This window comes from Salarias fasciatus, chromosome 7, assembly GCF_902148845.1.
Source record: "Salarias fasciatus chromosome 7, fSalaFa1.1, whole genome shotgun sequence".
Taxonomy (NCBI): Eukaryota; Metazoa; Chordata; class Actinopteri; order Blenniiformes; family Blenniidae; genus Salarias; species Salarias fasciatus.
The window spans coordinates 30827507-30843279 of NC_043751.1; the positions used below are offsets into that span (position 1 = coordinate 30827507).

Genomic DNA, 15773 nt, shown 5'->3' on the forward strand with positions numbered 1-15773 from the left:
GAAAGGCGACAAAAAGAGAGGAAAGGCGACACAATTACCTCAAATTCCTGAGAACGTGAGCAGCAGTCTCAGCTGTCAGACTGGGGGGCGTGTCCGAGCCAAGCCTCAGGTCGAGACCAGCTTATCGTTTGTGTGTCCAAGGTGTCTGCAGAGACAGACTGTAGCACTCCCAGGTGTGAAGTGTTGATTGCTTAATCCGGACTTAAATGGTTTATGTTTATGTTTGAATCGGTGAAAGGTGTCATGATTATTTTAACAAATATTTTCTAGTGAAGACTATTGAGGAAGATGCTGTATAATCTGGATGTCAGCAGTTAACTGTTATATTTCCTGGCGACAGGCTGATACTAGTGATTTTTGCAGGGGAACATCTGACACATTGCTGTCAGCAGGACTGATTCAGCTCAGGATTAATGAGGTTTCTCCTCCTCTGGCAAACAGAAGTTTAGGGAAATACTCCAGTTGTTTCAACAGTGGGCTTAGTGGGCAGGACAGAGACAGAAGACGCTCACTCAGACTTCAGTTCCTGGTATTATCCTCACAGGAGTAATTTAATTACAAGTTCAGTAACGATAAAAATAAGCTACAGTTACAGACACGTTTATATTTCTTTCTGATTATTTTAAAAATCATCACTACATTTTTAACAGTACATGACCAGTAGACTTGGATTGGAAGCCCAGAAATACATTAAACGATCAGTGAGTTCGGCTGAGTGAAGGGCTCCTTTCAGGGATCAGTTTCCAGCTTTGGCGGCGAGTTGCGCCAGCGTCTGAGGGAGGGTGACGGTGGCGAAGTGGACCCGGCCGCCCCTCAGCCTCTGCTTCACCTCCTGAATCTGGCCCAGCTCCATGTACTGCTGCCTGTCCTGGTCGTACCGAGGCCAGCTCACCAGGCCGGGGCCGTTCGGCGAGCTGGGGGGCAAACGCCAACAGGAAGTGAGGATCACGGTCTCCGGATAACATGTTGGTGGAGTGAAACCACACACACACACACACACACACACACACACACACACACACACACGCACACACAGTGGAAGATGCTGTCTCAGAGCTAACTAGCATTAGCATCAAAGCTGTGAGGGTGAGTTCCTGGAAACACGTTAAACCTCAGAAGTCCAGTTTTCTGGGTTCAGCAGACCTTGATCTCCATTATCCTGAAAATACTGCATCGAGAGCTGACATTTGTAGGTTCTGGAAAAAATATTGATTACTACTGATTGTATCAAATAAGAAGTGAAGTCAAACGTCGGTGTGCGCTGCACACGTTGAAGCGTTTCAATATGTACACAGACGAGGCCTTGACAGGAGGAATCAGCAGCGCCTTTCTCACTATTTAACTTCCTATTCAAATATGACATGACTGTCTTCAAGTTCTCATCAAGATGAGGAAAAGGAAGAAATGCTTCATTTGCTAATAAACGCTCTTAGCTAAAGCAGCTCATTTAATTCATCTTCTGAATTATTGTGTTACTTCAGGAAATTCCAGAACCGTTTTGCCCTTTGACACAGAGACGGAGTGAAAACCCAAAACCTTGGATCCGCTTTAGGTTTTAGTTTTTTACTCGACAGCTGTAGAATACATGGAATATTTATGCAATATGGATGAAATTGCAAGATTTTGCAAAAACTGCAGTTTGATGATAAAGAAGCAGTGATTCCCTAACACCCTGTCCGACGAGGCTTCATGTCAACAGTCATTTCTAATGACTGCCTATGATAACCAAGCAGAAAGTGCTTAAATAATGAAGCTACAACCCTACAACCTCTGCAGAAACGAATAGAAACGGCAAAATAAAATGTGTACTTCCTGTTTTATCTTCTGCTGAAATCAGAGCTTCCACTGCACAGAGTGAATCTCTCACTGTAACTTTACACTCTGGGAAACTGTGTCGCTCGGCCTTTTGCTCGCTTTGGTTGATAAATGAGACTGATTTGTGGACTTTGTCGTTCCATCTTCGCTGTTTGCAGCTTTTCGACGACAGTCATGTTGTGTGACGTCACTTCGTAACGTTATCGAGGCAACGGCGGGAAAATGGCTGCTCTTTTGTAAGGAAACACATTTTTCAAATTTTTGTGGACATATGTGAAAATGCAGTGATTATGGAATCATGCAAACCTTTAACATTTCCTGAGTTTTGTGGAGAAATCAACGATTTATGTGTCAAAAAACGCAGCCTCTTTGAGAAAATGTGCACTGGCATGACTATGGTGGTCTCATTACAAAGCAACCAGCAGAGCCCCCTCCTGGCCCGGCATGCTAACTACACCATTTTCTGGGTTTTTGCCGTTGCCGTGGAAATGGAAATTCTACACATAAAGCGATGTGTTTCCTCTGGAAAGGTGGCGTCGGGTTGGCGGCGTCGCTCTTTACTCACCCACTGCGGGCGAAATTGGCCCAGTACGCCATCATGGTCCGACACACCTGCTCGTCCTCCGACGTGACGTTTCCTGAAGGCGGAGCAGCAAGAGTGTCATCAGACGTCAAGTCCTCAGTCCTAGAGCATTCTGCGTTCACGCACCAATGATCTTAATCTCTCCGTTCCAGAAACATCCGCCGAACACGAAGCCGACGTCGTCGGCGTGGTCCGCCTTGACGAAGTCCGGTCGGCTGGCTTTGTGAATCGCCGCCTCGTACACGAACTCGTACAGGTAAACGTCGATGCCTGCATCTGCGTGAGCAGAAGAAGAAGAGAGGAGACGGGAGGCGTCTGGTGATTTGGTTCTCGCCCCCGAGGTGAGAACCCGGCGGTGGATCGATGCACCGGACACCGTCTGCTTCACGGACCTGAGTGGTATCCGGCCACCTTGACCACGGGCAGCGTCATCAGCAGGTCTCCCATGATCTCGGTGAAGCCGTCCCTGACCTGCTCCGGAGTCGTGGCGTCCTTCAGGTATTCGTCTGCGATGAGGCCGTTAGCCGCCGGAACCTACCACGGAGGGAAGACGTGTTGTCAGACCCTGTTTTCACCACAGTTTTAAGGTGAAAACACAAAACGTTCTTTGATGCCGAATTCAGTACTGTTAAAGGTACCGACCAAATTCCATCGGTAGAAACACGCGATAACACAACCTGTACCGTGCTGCACCACCAAAACACGTACTGAGGAAATGACTTTAGGGAGTTGGCGATTTTCCATGCTACACTTGAATGCAGCATTTCAAAGAGTGGAAATTAGGACTCCGCTTTTCAAAATATGATGCAGATTATGCTCACTCCTGGTTAAGAACAAGGTTTTTCTCGGGCCTGAAGAGTGACCAGCCTCAGATCCACAGCTGCTCCTGCATTCAGTACCATTAGCAAGTTGGTTAGTAACGATTAGCACGCTAGCATCCATTGGCATGCTAGCATCAATTAGTACACTGGCATGCATTAGCGACTCGTCTGCAGCCAGCAACATATCGGCATTGATTACCACAAAAAACGCACAAAAGTACCAAAAACAGGTACTGTTGAGTTCCGGTACAGAGTCCCAGGCACCGGGGTTTGGTAATGTATCGGTTCAAATGTGAACGGTACAGTACCCATCTCTACTTTTGAGTGTCTGTTAACACGACAACGGTGCTCAGAGTCACTGGAAACAACTTTTTAAAAAATGACTCGGCCTCCGTAGAAACGGAGGAAAAAGCTACTTTTCTGAAACGCTGCTATTGCGCATGCGTCTCACGGCTGTAGGCAACAGTCCTTCTGCTCACGTTCAGTAGACGGACAATAAGAACAAGGTTGTTCTAAACAGTGTCATGACTCAAAGTCCAGATTGTCCTTAAGTTGTTTCCAGAATGTTGTCGTATCAACCTGAAACTTTGTGGTTCAACATGAAAACAACATTGTTTCTGGTGTTTCTGGCATTTCCTTGGAAAAACACATCATTTTCAAATATGGCCATGTAAACATGTAACTTAAATGCAACAACAATTTGTTTTTATTCAAAACGCTGTCCTGTAAACGGGGCTGCCTGATCGGAGGCCCTCAAAGCGACACTCACCCCTGCAGGGTTGAACATGTTCACCACAGCCAGCGCTGAATCTCTGCTCATGCCTTTTTCCCAACCAGGGGGAGCGAAGTTCTGCAGGTCAGAGGAGAAAAGAAGGGTGGAGAACTTGATGAGGTTCCTTCAACTTGAGAGCATCTATCGTCCATAGAGCATCTTCCTCCACTAACATCCAGATTAAAGAGCATCTTCTGATGTAAGTTCAGATGAACTTAATGAGTGAACCATTAGATAGATTCAGACTCCTGACAGCTCCGCTAACAATGATGCAGCTATGTGGCCATTGTTCAGACTCTGTTCTGATGTTGGGGAACAGGAGTGAAGCGAGGGGAGGACCTGAGGCAGGATCCAGCCGAACTCGTGGTTGGTGATTCCCAGCATCACCGGGACCTTCAGCACTTCCTTCCTCTGCAGCAGCTCCTCTGCCGTGTCCATGAGGAACTGCTGGTCCACCACGGCTCCCAGGAAGATCTTCATCTGAACCCCCAACACAAAGGAAGAGTCAACTTCAGCTGGAGGTCATCCACACACCATGTGTGTTCACACACTGCCACCTAGTGGCTTTTGTTATATTACTGTAGACTCATTTGTACAGGCTGGTTGGACTTTTGTGTGTGGAACAGTCGAAGAAGGATTACTGTCGGTCTAACAGTCAAATGATATCAATCATAAAGGCAAAATGATAGAATACATTCATAAAATAACACAATATGACCAGAAAATGTTGGAAAGAATCACAAAATTAACTAAAAATCAAAACTAAACATTTTTATAAAAGCTGATTTTCCTCCAGAGAGACAGAGTGGGTGATGTTCTCAGTGAATCCAGCGCTGTTGTGTAAACGGACACCAGAAACTCTACAAAAGTTTTCTGTTTTCTCTTGAAAATATCATGTAAATGAGGCCTGAATCTTCTTCAAGAGTGGTTTAAAATCCTCCAAATGTAACTTAAAGAGTCTGGGTCTGTTTTAAAGAGTTCTCCTCTGGTTTGAGACAGCATTTTTCTTAATTTTTCATTTTTTAACTTGTGTTTTGGTGCTAATGGCCACTGAAAACAAGTTTTTGAAAACACTTCCCAAAGTGGAACTTTGTGAAAATGATGTTTCTCTGTGGAAACAGGAAAATGCAGCTTTCCCCCACATGCGGACCACAGCTGTAGTACATCGATATCATTGTTAAAAAACGATCTTTGACCTTTTTGGTTGCCGTCACTAACTCGTCCTGACTCTTGGTCTTCAGACACAGAACCTTGTCCTGCGTGCTGCCGCCTTCGCATCCCGTCAGGCTGAAGACGACCTGAGAGAGATTCATTCACGACGAGTCAACATCCAGCACAGCTTCACAAAGGCAAAGCATCGACAGGGAGAACATGCAAACTCCCGCACAAACAAACTGACAGGAACTCTGCCGTTCCTGAGCGAGTGAGGTCCTGGAGCGTACCTCAGCGTGGGCCTCAGGATGGCGTGTCGTGTAGGTTCCCAGTGTGGCGACCCCGCTCTGGAAGATGGCCCTGTGGAACAGGCCGGCAGCCAGCGGAGACAGAGTCTGTCCGGGAGAAAAGCCCACGTGTTTGAGTCTGGGACTCCAGTGAGACGGTGCTCGAGATGCATCCTCCGTCTGGAGCGTCCTGTACCAGGATGGAGGCGCTGATGCCTCCTGCAGACTCTCCGGCCACCGTGACGGACTGTGGGTCGCCCCCGAACGCCTCGATGTTCCCCTGAACCCATCTCAGGGCCGCCAGCTGGTCCAGGAAGCCCCAGTTACCCTGAGCGTGCTCGTCCCCGGTGCTGCAGAGGGGGGAGGTCAGTTCTGACACACACACACACACGCACACACACACACGCACACACACGCACATGCACACACACGCACGCCGAGGCTCACCTGAGGAATCCCAGAATGCCGAGTCGGTACTGGATGACTACAATCACAACGTTTTCATATGCAGCCATCGGAGAACCGTCGTACTGAGAGGCTGCACCCATCGACAGGCCTCCACCGTGGATCCACACCAACACCTGACACACAACAACAACAGTGTCAACGACAACAACAACATAATCAGCAACAACATCAACAACAACATAACCAACAAGAGCATCAATAATAACAGCTGCAGCAACAACAACAACAACGACATAATCAGGAACAATCAACAACAGCAAAAATATCATTGACAACATCAGCAACAAAAAAATCAACAAAAATATCAACATAAAAGTTATCACCATCATCATCACCACCATCATCATCATCATCATCAGCAGCAGCAACAACAAAAATATAATGTACATTATACACATACTTTATAAACATCAACAGCAGCCATAAAAAGAATCATCAACAACATCAACAGTCACTGTGGTATACACAGAGTAAATGTTTCTGCACGTCTTGTTTCTGAGTGGTTGTTTTGTTTTGTGTATCTCTGTAGCAGCTTTGAGTTTCAGTGGTTGTTTTGTGTGTTTCTCCCGCCGTCTCTCACGCTGGAAACGAGTCGGACTGTACGCTCGAGGAGATGCAAACAGTTTGTTTGAACATCAAACCCACAGAAACGCTGTTCAAACAGGGTTAAAGTACAGCTGACACATCAAATATTACACAAGCAGCTGCACTTATCAACGTCTCACACACACACACACACACACACACACACACACACGCACACGCACACACACATTCAGCTGCTTCAAGTCACTGTTTATTTACACTTTTAATCTCTCACTGAGTTACTACTACTACCACTAATACTGTTATCATGACTAGTAACACTATCACTACCACTAATACTACTAGTATTACCAGTACTTCCACTACGACCATTACTACTAGAACCACAACTACTATGGCTACAACAGCAGTTATAGTAATATGACAACTACTATGAGTACTACCAATACTACCACTACTACTAATACTACTAGTATTACCACTACTACTACTACTACTTTACAAGTACAACTACTAATAGTAGTAGTGGTAGTACTACTGCTAGTAATACTAATAGCACTAACATTACTTCTACTACTACTACTACTATTATTATTAGTATTAGTACTATTACCATTACCAGTAGTCCCACCTTTACTAGAACTACTATCACTATTATTAGTAGTAGTACCACTTCTACCAGTACTGTAACCACTTCGAGTACTACCACGACCACTGCTACTGTGGTAAACCCCACTGCTGGGATCTGGGATCTGGTCAACGGGCTGGTGATTTGTCCTGGAAGACGCTCTGTCCCTTTTTGACCTGTCTTCAGCAGCGGACTCGACTGGTCAGTGGGACTAGTTCACCTTCACCAGACATCACCCGGTCCACTTCACACGATTGACGGAGGTGTTTCTGTTGGTACGACTCAACATCTTGGTGGCGTACGTCTGTTGTCAGTCTGCTCAACATCTCGGTGGTGTTCGGCTGTTCTCAGTCGAACACCACCGAGATGTAGAGCAGGCTGAGAACAGTCGGACGCCACCGACCCCCTCAGTGTGTGTCTCCACTGACCGGCAGCTTGGCCCCGGCTGCTGCGTCAGCCGGAGTGTACACATTGAGGTACAGGCAGTCCTCGGACACCTCGGGGGGGCTGTAGCTCATCGACATGGTCCTGGACACGCTGACCACCAGCTCCGGGTCCTGGATGCACCTGAGAGACAGGTCGGGGGGGGGGGGGGGGGGGTTAAGTCTCCCAGAGGGGTGCGGGACCGTCAGGACTCTGCTCATGGTTCGGTCCTCACATGTTGGGCTGTCGGGTGGCGTCCCGCTCCCCCTCCCAGGGCTCCACGTCCCGAGGGGCCGCCAGGCGGAGGGTCCCCACGGGGGGCTGGGCGAAGGGCACGGCCAGGAACAGCTTCACCCGCCTGTCACTGCCTTTCACCGTCACGTAGTCCCCTCTGATCCGACCGGTCTTCAGAGACACCACCAGGTCCTCGCCCCCTGCTGGAGACACAGCAGAACGGTGTGTGTGTGTGTGTGTGTGTGTTCCTGTACATACTCCATTGTGAGGACCAGAATGAGTTTTAAACCAACAGAATGAGGACATTTTTGTCGGTCTACGCTTTCTGACAGACCTTTTAGAAGGTTAAGCCTTGATTTTTGGGTTGGGGTCAGAATTCGGCTTTGGTTAGGTTTAGGGTAGGGATTAGGAAATGCATTTTGTCAATGAATGTCCTCACCACTATCGAAGTACAAACATGTGTGTGTGTGTGTGTGTGTGTGTGTGTGTGTGTGTGTGTGTGTGCCCGGTTGGTGGTGTTTAGAGCTCCGGGACTGAAGCTGGTCTACATGTTTATGTAACGTTTTTTGGGTCAGTTACATGAAAACGGCGCTCGGAGTCACTGAAAATGCAACTTCTTGAAAATGCTGCAGTGACAGTCAGCCTGGTGGTCTGTGGAGGGCCTGGACCTGCAACCCCCCCCCCCCCCCCCCCCCCCCCCGCCCATCCCCCAGTCCAGTTCAGAACTTTTCTCAGCGTGAAACCAAGAGTCCATGTTGACTTATTCAGACTTGCGCAACGTGTTTAGGACTCCCAGCTGCTGCGCTCGGCGGTAAACACGGCGATCTGCCGGTGCAGCTCCGGTCCAGAGGCAGCCGAGTGCAGCTCGCCCTGGTCAGTCGCCGCAGATCAACGGTCAGTGGAGGCTTTGGAAAGACGCAGTTTGAGCTCAAAAGAGCTGAAAATATGTTTGAAGTTACTGGTTGCTTTTTAAATATAAGTGGAGTTTTGGAAAAATTGTGTTTCCCTGTTCCCACGAAGACAAAGCAGTTTCAAAAAGTTTTTCCCCCGATTTCCATAAAGATGGAGTTGGAACATTCTCTAATCGTTGCATTCTGAGTCCCGTTTCCACAGAGACAAAGGATTTGTCAGAAGTCATTTTTGCCTCCATTTCCACAAACACAGATTTTCAAAATGTGGTTGTCTTCATTTCCACGTAGACAAAGCAAAGCATTTTCAAAAAGTTGCGCCCCGCCCCAGAGACAGAGTTTGAACATTCGTAAAAAGCTGCAATCATTCCTGTCTCCATGGAAACGAAGCCCTTTTGGAAAAGTTCTTTTTTATTGTTCCTTTCCATTTCCACGTCTACAGGCTTGGGACATTCTCAAAATGTTGTTTCCCCCTGTTTCCATGGAGACAGAGGTGGAACTTTCTCACAACTTTGCGATTTGCCCTGTTTCCATGGAGACTCAGCATTTTCGAAAAGTTGTTTCTATGTCTTCTTTTCGGTATAGAGTGATTTTCCCTCTGGAATGAATAAAGTGGTTCCATTCTTTTCTATCCTGTTCTACCGGAATGTTCACCACCGCTCTGGAAAACCTCCAGGTAACGGAGCAGCGCTTCGCTCCGGCAGCAGTCAGACGGATCCAACAGCTCCCCAACGGACGGCGAGGATCTGAGTGCAGTCAGCTTCCATCAAACACGAACGGAGCATCTCAGATCCAAACCCCCCCCCCACCAGCAGAGAGCCGAGGGGGACACGGCCGGAGTTCCGCCCCCGGTTCAGTTCGTCCCCCGCCTGCCGGACGGTGCCTCAGCGGCAGATCTTACCTGGAGCCGCCGGAGCGAGAGCAGGAAGCAGGAAAACAATGAGCAGCGCTGTTCTCATCCTGCCTGGAATCAGAGGACGGACTGGCCGAGTCGCCACACTAATACCCTGCTGGCGCCTCCCCTGCACACACACACACACACACACACACACACACACACACACACACACACACACACCATTGATTTGACCTGCAGCCTGAACTCAGACTCAAAACTGTTCTTTGACCACTGCACACGGCTGACCACACCGCCAGCACACACTCCCCACACACACTCCTCACACACACACACACACTCGTCACTGGATTTCTGTTTGAAGGTGATGCTTCACTGAGCAGGCCTGCAGCCGTAAATGTCTCTCATACTAATGAGAAAGTTGATCTCTCGTGTCTAGAAGGTCCCCGGTTTGAGTCCAGGCTTGGTGGCCTTTTCTCTGAGGAGTTTGCATGTTCTTTCTCTTTCCCCATTCTAAAGCTGGGCTGACCTAAAGGAAACAGCTGGGCTGTCACCGGGAGCCGCTGCTACCCGACCCGACCCCGGGTCCTGCCGGGCCACCACTGGGGCACCCGGAGCCGTCCAACGTCGGGACCCCAGGAGAGCCCCACGCGTCTTAACCCCAAATGTTTAGAGAAATCATCTCCTATCGGTCTTTTACTCACCAGTATGCTTCGTCTGGCCTGGAGGCCGACTGGCTGAGCCAGCTGCAATCAGGGAAGACAGACGTGAGTCCTACCTTTCCCACTGCCAACCTGAATGACCCCAGGAGATTTTGGCAGACTATGAAATGTCTCTCAGCCAGTAGCTGCTCCCCAGACCTGCCTGCTGATAGTGGACTCCACCTCTGTATCAGACAAAGCAGAGATGCTAAACTGCTTCAACAGTCACGTCACAGCCTCCAGCTGCTTGTTTGAGTCTAGACGGTCTGGTAATCCACCGACACCCCCCCCCCAGTGTCAGTCCAGTCAGAACTTCTCCTTCACCTCCTTCACTGTCAAAGCAGTTCTTTAAAAGACCTTGCTCCAGCTGGGCCCGATAATCTCCCTCCTTTTGTCTTACTTCTAGCGGTGCACATCATCGCTCAGCCTGAATCCCAGATTTTCAACCTCTCTGTTCAGACCAATGTTATTCCTGAGGGGTGGAAAACTGCTCATGTCCTCCCTTTGTTAAAAGGAGGTGATTCCTCACTGTTGAATAACTACAGACTAATTCCAAAGCAGAAAAAGACTGGGTCTTCGCCCTACCCCTGTTCTTGTCTCGGTATGTATGTGCACCTTGTAAAATGTAACTACTTGTAGTTGTTGCTTTCATGTACTACCATGGAGAAAGAATAAATGAAATGAAATGAAAAGCTCTGCATCTTGGCCAAAGTCCTGGAAAAACTGGTGATTAGCAGGTCAAGGCTGACCTGAACCAAAAATAACATTTTATCCCCCCTGCAATCCGGCTTCAGAAAACACCATAGCACCATAACTGCTGCAGCTAAGGTGTTTAACGATATTACAGAAGCCGTGGACACAAAGAAATACTGCGCTGCACTTTTTGTCGACCTTTCTGAGGCTGTTGACTCGGTGAACCACAGCAGTTTCTGTCAGCGACTGTCTAACATCTGGACATCAGACCAGGCTGTCGGCTGGTTCTTCAGCTACCTGTCCAATCGGAAGTACTGTGTGCGGTCAAATGGGCTTTATTCTGAGTTCCCAAACATTGTAAATGGTGTACCGCAGGGTTCTGTTTTAGGGCTTACCCTTTTTACTTTTTAAATGAACGATGTGGACCGTAACGTTAAAGGTGCATTAAGGAGTTTTACAACCTTAATAATACTTATTTTCCACCATAAATATGTTACACATTTTTAATGATGTGTCCAATGTGCCCTGACATATTCATTACCAGTTCCTCTAACAGGCTAAACTGTCACTTGAAAGTCGCAGTGCCGGTCCGGCTCCAGAGTTTTTTTGGGGAGAATTTGAAAGGAATGACGTAATGAGCGCTCCGGCTTGTTAGGTTTCATTTTGTCGGCCATTACTCTGCCAGATGCTTAGTGAGCAACAACTGAGCAGGATCGTCCAGAAAGTCAGAACAGACTGGCTTCTAGCACTGCCACAGCTCCACACAGACTCCACCAGGTAGAAGACACTTAAATCTTACTGGAGCGCTACTAAACGAGCGAGGAAGGAGTTCCCCTCTCCCGTGCACGCGAGCAACAGGCACGAGTTTTTCACTAAGCTGCATTACGCCCAAGGCCTGCAGGGGGCGCTGTTTTGCATAAAACCTGCAAACTCCTCAATGCACCTTTAATGCTTCTGTGCGTCTTTATGCTGACGACACAGTCCTCTACTGTCATGCAGCATCATCGCTCAGGCATCTGCTGACCTGCAGTCTGTTTTTAACACTGTTCAGGAGCAGCGACTGGACTCAAGGCAGGAAAAACTAAATGTATGCTCTTTTCTAACAAAAAGACAGTGCCTGCCTCTCTGCCCTGCATTTTTTCTGCTCAGACCTCGATTGAGTTTTTGACCACCTATAAATACTCAGACATGACAGCCGGTGACAGTTTTTCTTTTAAAAGACGCATTGAGCTACTAATGAGGAAGCTGAAACTGAAGATAGGTTTCTTCTCCAGAAACAGAGCCTGCTTTTCTTTTAATGGCAGGAAACGCATCGTCACGGCCGCATTCTTGGATGACGGTGATGTTGTGTTTGTGGATGCTTCTGCTCACTCCTTACATCACCTGGATACTGTGAACCATGGAGCCCTGAGATTCATCGCTGGTTGTAAACCTCTCACACATCGCTGCACTCTGTAGTCTGTGGTGAACTGGGCTCCTCTGTCTGCATGGAGAACCGGGCCTCTTCTTTTTTTTATCTATAAATGAATTATTGGTTCCCCCCCCCAATCTGTCCACATGGTTCAGCATCAGTCCCATCACAGCCTCGGCTCCCTGGACTACATCACTCCCTCCATCCCCTCAGTCCGGACCGAACTGGGCCAGAAGGCCTTTTCCTGCTCTGCCCTTCTACCTGGAGCACACTGCAGCAGGACCTGAAGCCGTCCAGCCTGGTTCCTCTAGAGACTTTAAATTGCAGTTTGCACATGTTTTTAACTACCTCAGCTCTGAACACCTGCACCATTCTAACGTTTTATGTCAATTTTTTTATGTTGTCCGTTTGAAGGCATTTTTAGCATCGCTTGGTTGTAACTTGTGTTCCTGCTGCCAACAGGTCCCCCTTGAAAATGAGACCCTGAGTCTCAATGGGACCCACAAGTATAAATAAAGGTTGAAAAAAGAAAGAAAGAAAAAAACCCCCAGTATCTCTATCTTTCTAGACCTGAAAAAAAAAAAAACTACAGTAAACCACTGTTAACCTGGTTCAAATAAGAAAACATTAGAACCTGATTTGATGCTACATGCTAAAGAGCTTCAGGGCTCACACACCAGTGATGCTACATGCTACATGCTAACAAGCTTCAGGGCTCATACATTAGCGATGCTACATGCTACATGCTAACAAGCTTCAGGGCTCACACACCAGTGATGCTACATGCTACATGCTAACAAGCTTCAGGGCTCACACACCAGTGATGCTACATGCTACATGCTAAAGAGCGTCAGGACTCCCACTCCAGTCAAGCTCCATGCTGAAGAGCTTCAGGTCGTGTTAATTGCCATGTTAATTAATCTCCATTACGCAGCTTCAGAAACATGTTTAGACAGTTCCGTGCTTCGTTGTTTTCATGAACAGGGTTTATTAAAAGAAGAGGTCATGACGAGTAGCGACCTCCTCCTGCTGTCCAGGATCACAGCGGGTCCTCAAAAACCACCAGCAGCTCAGAGGACTGACCACATGATGTTTTCCCAGGAGGGTGATTCAGGCTCCATGTGTGACCTTGTGGCGCAACGGTAGCGCGTCTGACTCCAGATCAGAAGGCTGCGTGTTCAAATCACGTCAGGGTCAAATGTTTTCCCTGGTGCATCACAGCTGATGCTGCTCATCCTGGGGTTAGCGAAACACAAAGCCACTGCACGACGGCGACAATGACCAGATCAGCGCCTTCCAGCTCCGTCAGGCCGTGCAGGGTCTGGACCGACCACGAGCTGGACAGTGAAATGGTTCAGGCACATCAGGATCGACCGTTTTCACGTCTTTCCAAATCAAAACCTGCTCCCTCCAGTCCAGCGCTGGTGTCAGAGCCGGTGCCGAGTGTTTCCCAGTCTGTGGTCTGCTTGAACCACTGTTCAAAGTGAAAACACAGAATTTTTCACAGCCGTCTACACGACAACAGTGGGCGGAGCCACTGAAAACAGGTTTTCAGAGTGTTCCACCTCCGTCTCCATGGAAACGGTGGAAGCTGAGAACATTGGAACTCATAAATAGTTTTGATTCACAAACAAAACTACATCTTAGGATACATTGATGAAGTTTTAACTACAGTTCAGAATAATGAACCTTTTAAAACATTTAACCAATTTTCTTACCTGATTTTAACAGTTTTGCTCTTTTCTAAGCTTCTTTTGTTGTTGACAATTTTGAAATCCCATTTTACCTCCTTTTTTATCAGTTATGCATGTTTATTTCTAACCATGCTTATTTTTTCTTTTAGAAATCTAGACATTTCCTGTTTTTAAGCCGATCTATCTTTCTTTTTCCCCATGTCTTGTGGGTTTAGCTATTTTTCCAAACTTTACTCGTACCTGTTTTTTCCATGCTGTTTGAACCAAGATTGCCAAATCCTTTTGAAAAGCACTGCAGTGTGTAACTATAATAAAATAACTTACATTTTTTTTCACGTTTCTTGTTGTGAAGGCTTCACGGAGCCGCTGCAGAGGGGCAAGAGAACCACACCTGGCTCCAGAGCTGCAGGTTGAACACCCCGGATGTAGAACATGCATTTATTTGATGATGTTTTCAGCTCTGCAGTGTTTGATGGACTGGCAGACTGTATACTGATGTGCTGTGGTCAAAGCCTGTTTAACGAGAAGCTTTCCGGTGGGGGAGGCCCTCTCGGTGAGGAGGAGGCTGAGGAGCCGTGAAGATCCAGCAGATCAAGGCTTCTGTTGTCTCTGATAATCTGATTAATCTACATACAGATGGAAGCTCGACAGACAGAAGGGTGATGGACACACCAGCAACACACCAGCATGTGTGATGGAAAGCAGTCAGTAAATAAGTAAGTAAGTAAATAAATAACTGAACCTTGCTTACAAGCTTCAGAAAAAGCTGGCTTTCCCGCCTCTGAGGAGAGCTCATCATTTGCTCTGGGATTAATAAAGTATTTCTATTCTTTTCTATTCGAGCTCACAAGTTTGAAACAACAAAATAAAACTGCATTTACCCCCTCACTGACGTTAGAATAAATCTAACGACACGGTTTTATTTTCCTGTAATAGAGACTCTGTCCACTAGGTGGCAGCAGCGCTCCTCCTCACGTCCCCGCCGAGCCGAGTGTGCCGGTTCAAATCCCCACACTGAGTGGAGCTGATGATGAAGATATCTTCATCAATCTGCCTCAACTTTGACCGGTAAACAAGAGATAAATAAATCCGCCACGCAGTGAACGCATCACGTCTCTGTAATCTAATCTGATCTGATGTCTGAGGGCAGTGAACGCAACAACACAACACAACACAACACACACACACACACACACACACACACAGACACACACACACCACACACACACACACACACACTCTGGGGGTTAAACATGGTCAAGTAAAGATTGAAAATCTTTTTAGAAAAATTGAAACTTCAGGAAGTTTATTCTAAAGTGACTCAGATGAAACTGAACTAAAGGTTATAATGAAGAATAAATGAATGAAGAATAAAAATAACAATGTGTCTGAAGGCCGTCGAAAAGCTTTTTATAGACTGAGTCTGAAAAAAGGAAAAAAGTGAGAAAAAAGTCATTCTGAAGATATTAAAGAAATGAAAACTTGATTGTTTAAGTCTTTAAAACTGCTTCTTTCAACATAATTGTGAAGAAGATGACAACAACTGGACTGTGAGTAGACAAAAAGAAAATGAAAAAATTCTCATTCATTTTTATTTGATTTAATGTAGGAAAAGTTCGGTTTGGTACATAAATAAAATAAAATAAAATAAAATAAAATAAAATAAAATTAAATTAAATTAAATTAAATTAAATTAAATTAAATTAAATTAAGATATAAGTATCAATTAAACTGATACTGAACAAAAACGGTCTATCTTTCTTTCGAAATTGTAGTGTTTT

The 15773-nt window shown here is 46.7% G+C and overlaps 1 protein-coding gene and 1 non-coding gene across 2 annotated transcripts; one reads left to right on the plus strand and one right to left on the minus strand.

Moving 5' to 3' along the window:
• Window positions 1-694: 694 nt before the first annotated feature.
• ces3 (carboxylesterase 3) lies at window positions 695-9624 on the minus strand. The gene is made up of 13 exons (XM_030096096.1): window positions 9539-9624; window positions 7731-7929; window positions 7501-7639; window positions 5878-6011; window positions 5627-5780; window positions 5434-5538; window positions 5188-5289; window positions 4331-4471; window positions 3989-4069; window positions 2791-2932; window positions 2525-2674; window positions 2381-2453; window positions 695-914 (listed from the first exon to the last, which is right to left on the minus strand). The coding sequence occupies exons 1-13, from the start codon at window positions 9594-9596 to the stop codon at window positions 737-739; spliced, it is 1656 nt and encodes a 551-aa protein (XP_029951956.1). The 5' UTR covers window positions 9597-9624; the 3' UTR covers window positions 695-736.
• Window positions 9625-13423: 3799 nt separating this feature from the next.
• On the plus strand, window positions 13424-13495 carry trnaw-cca (transfer RNA tryptophan (anticodon CCA)). Its single transcript has one exon. It is a non-coding gene; the product is annotated as a tRNA-Trp (tRNA).
• The last annotated feature ends 2278 nt before the right edge of the window (window positions 13496-15773 follow it).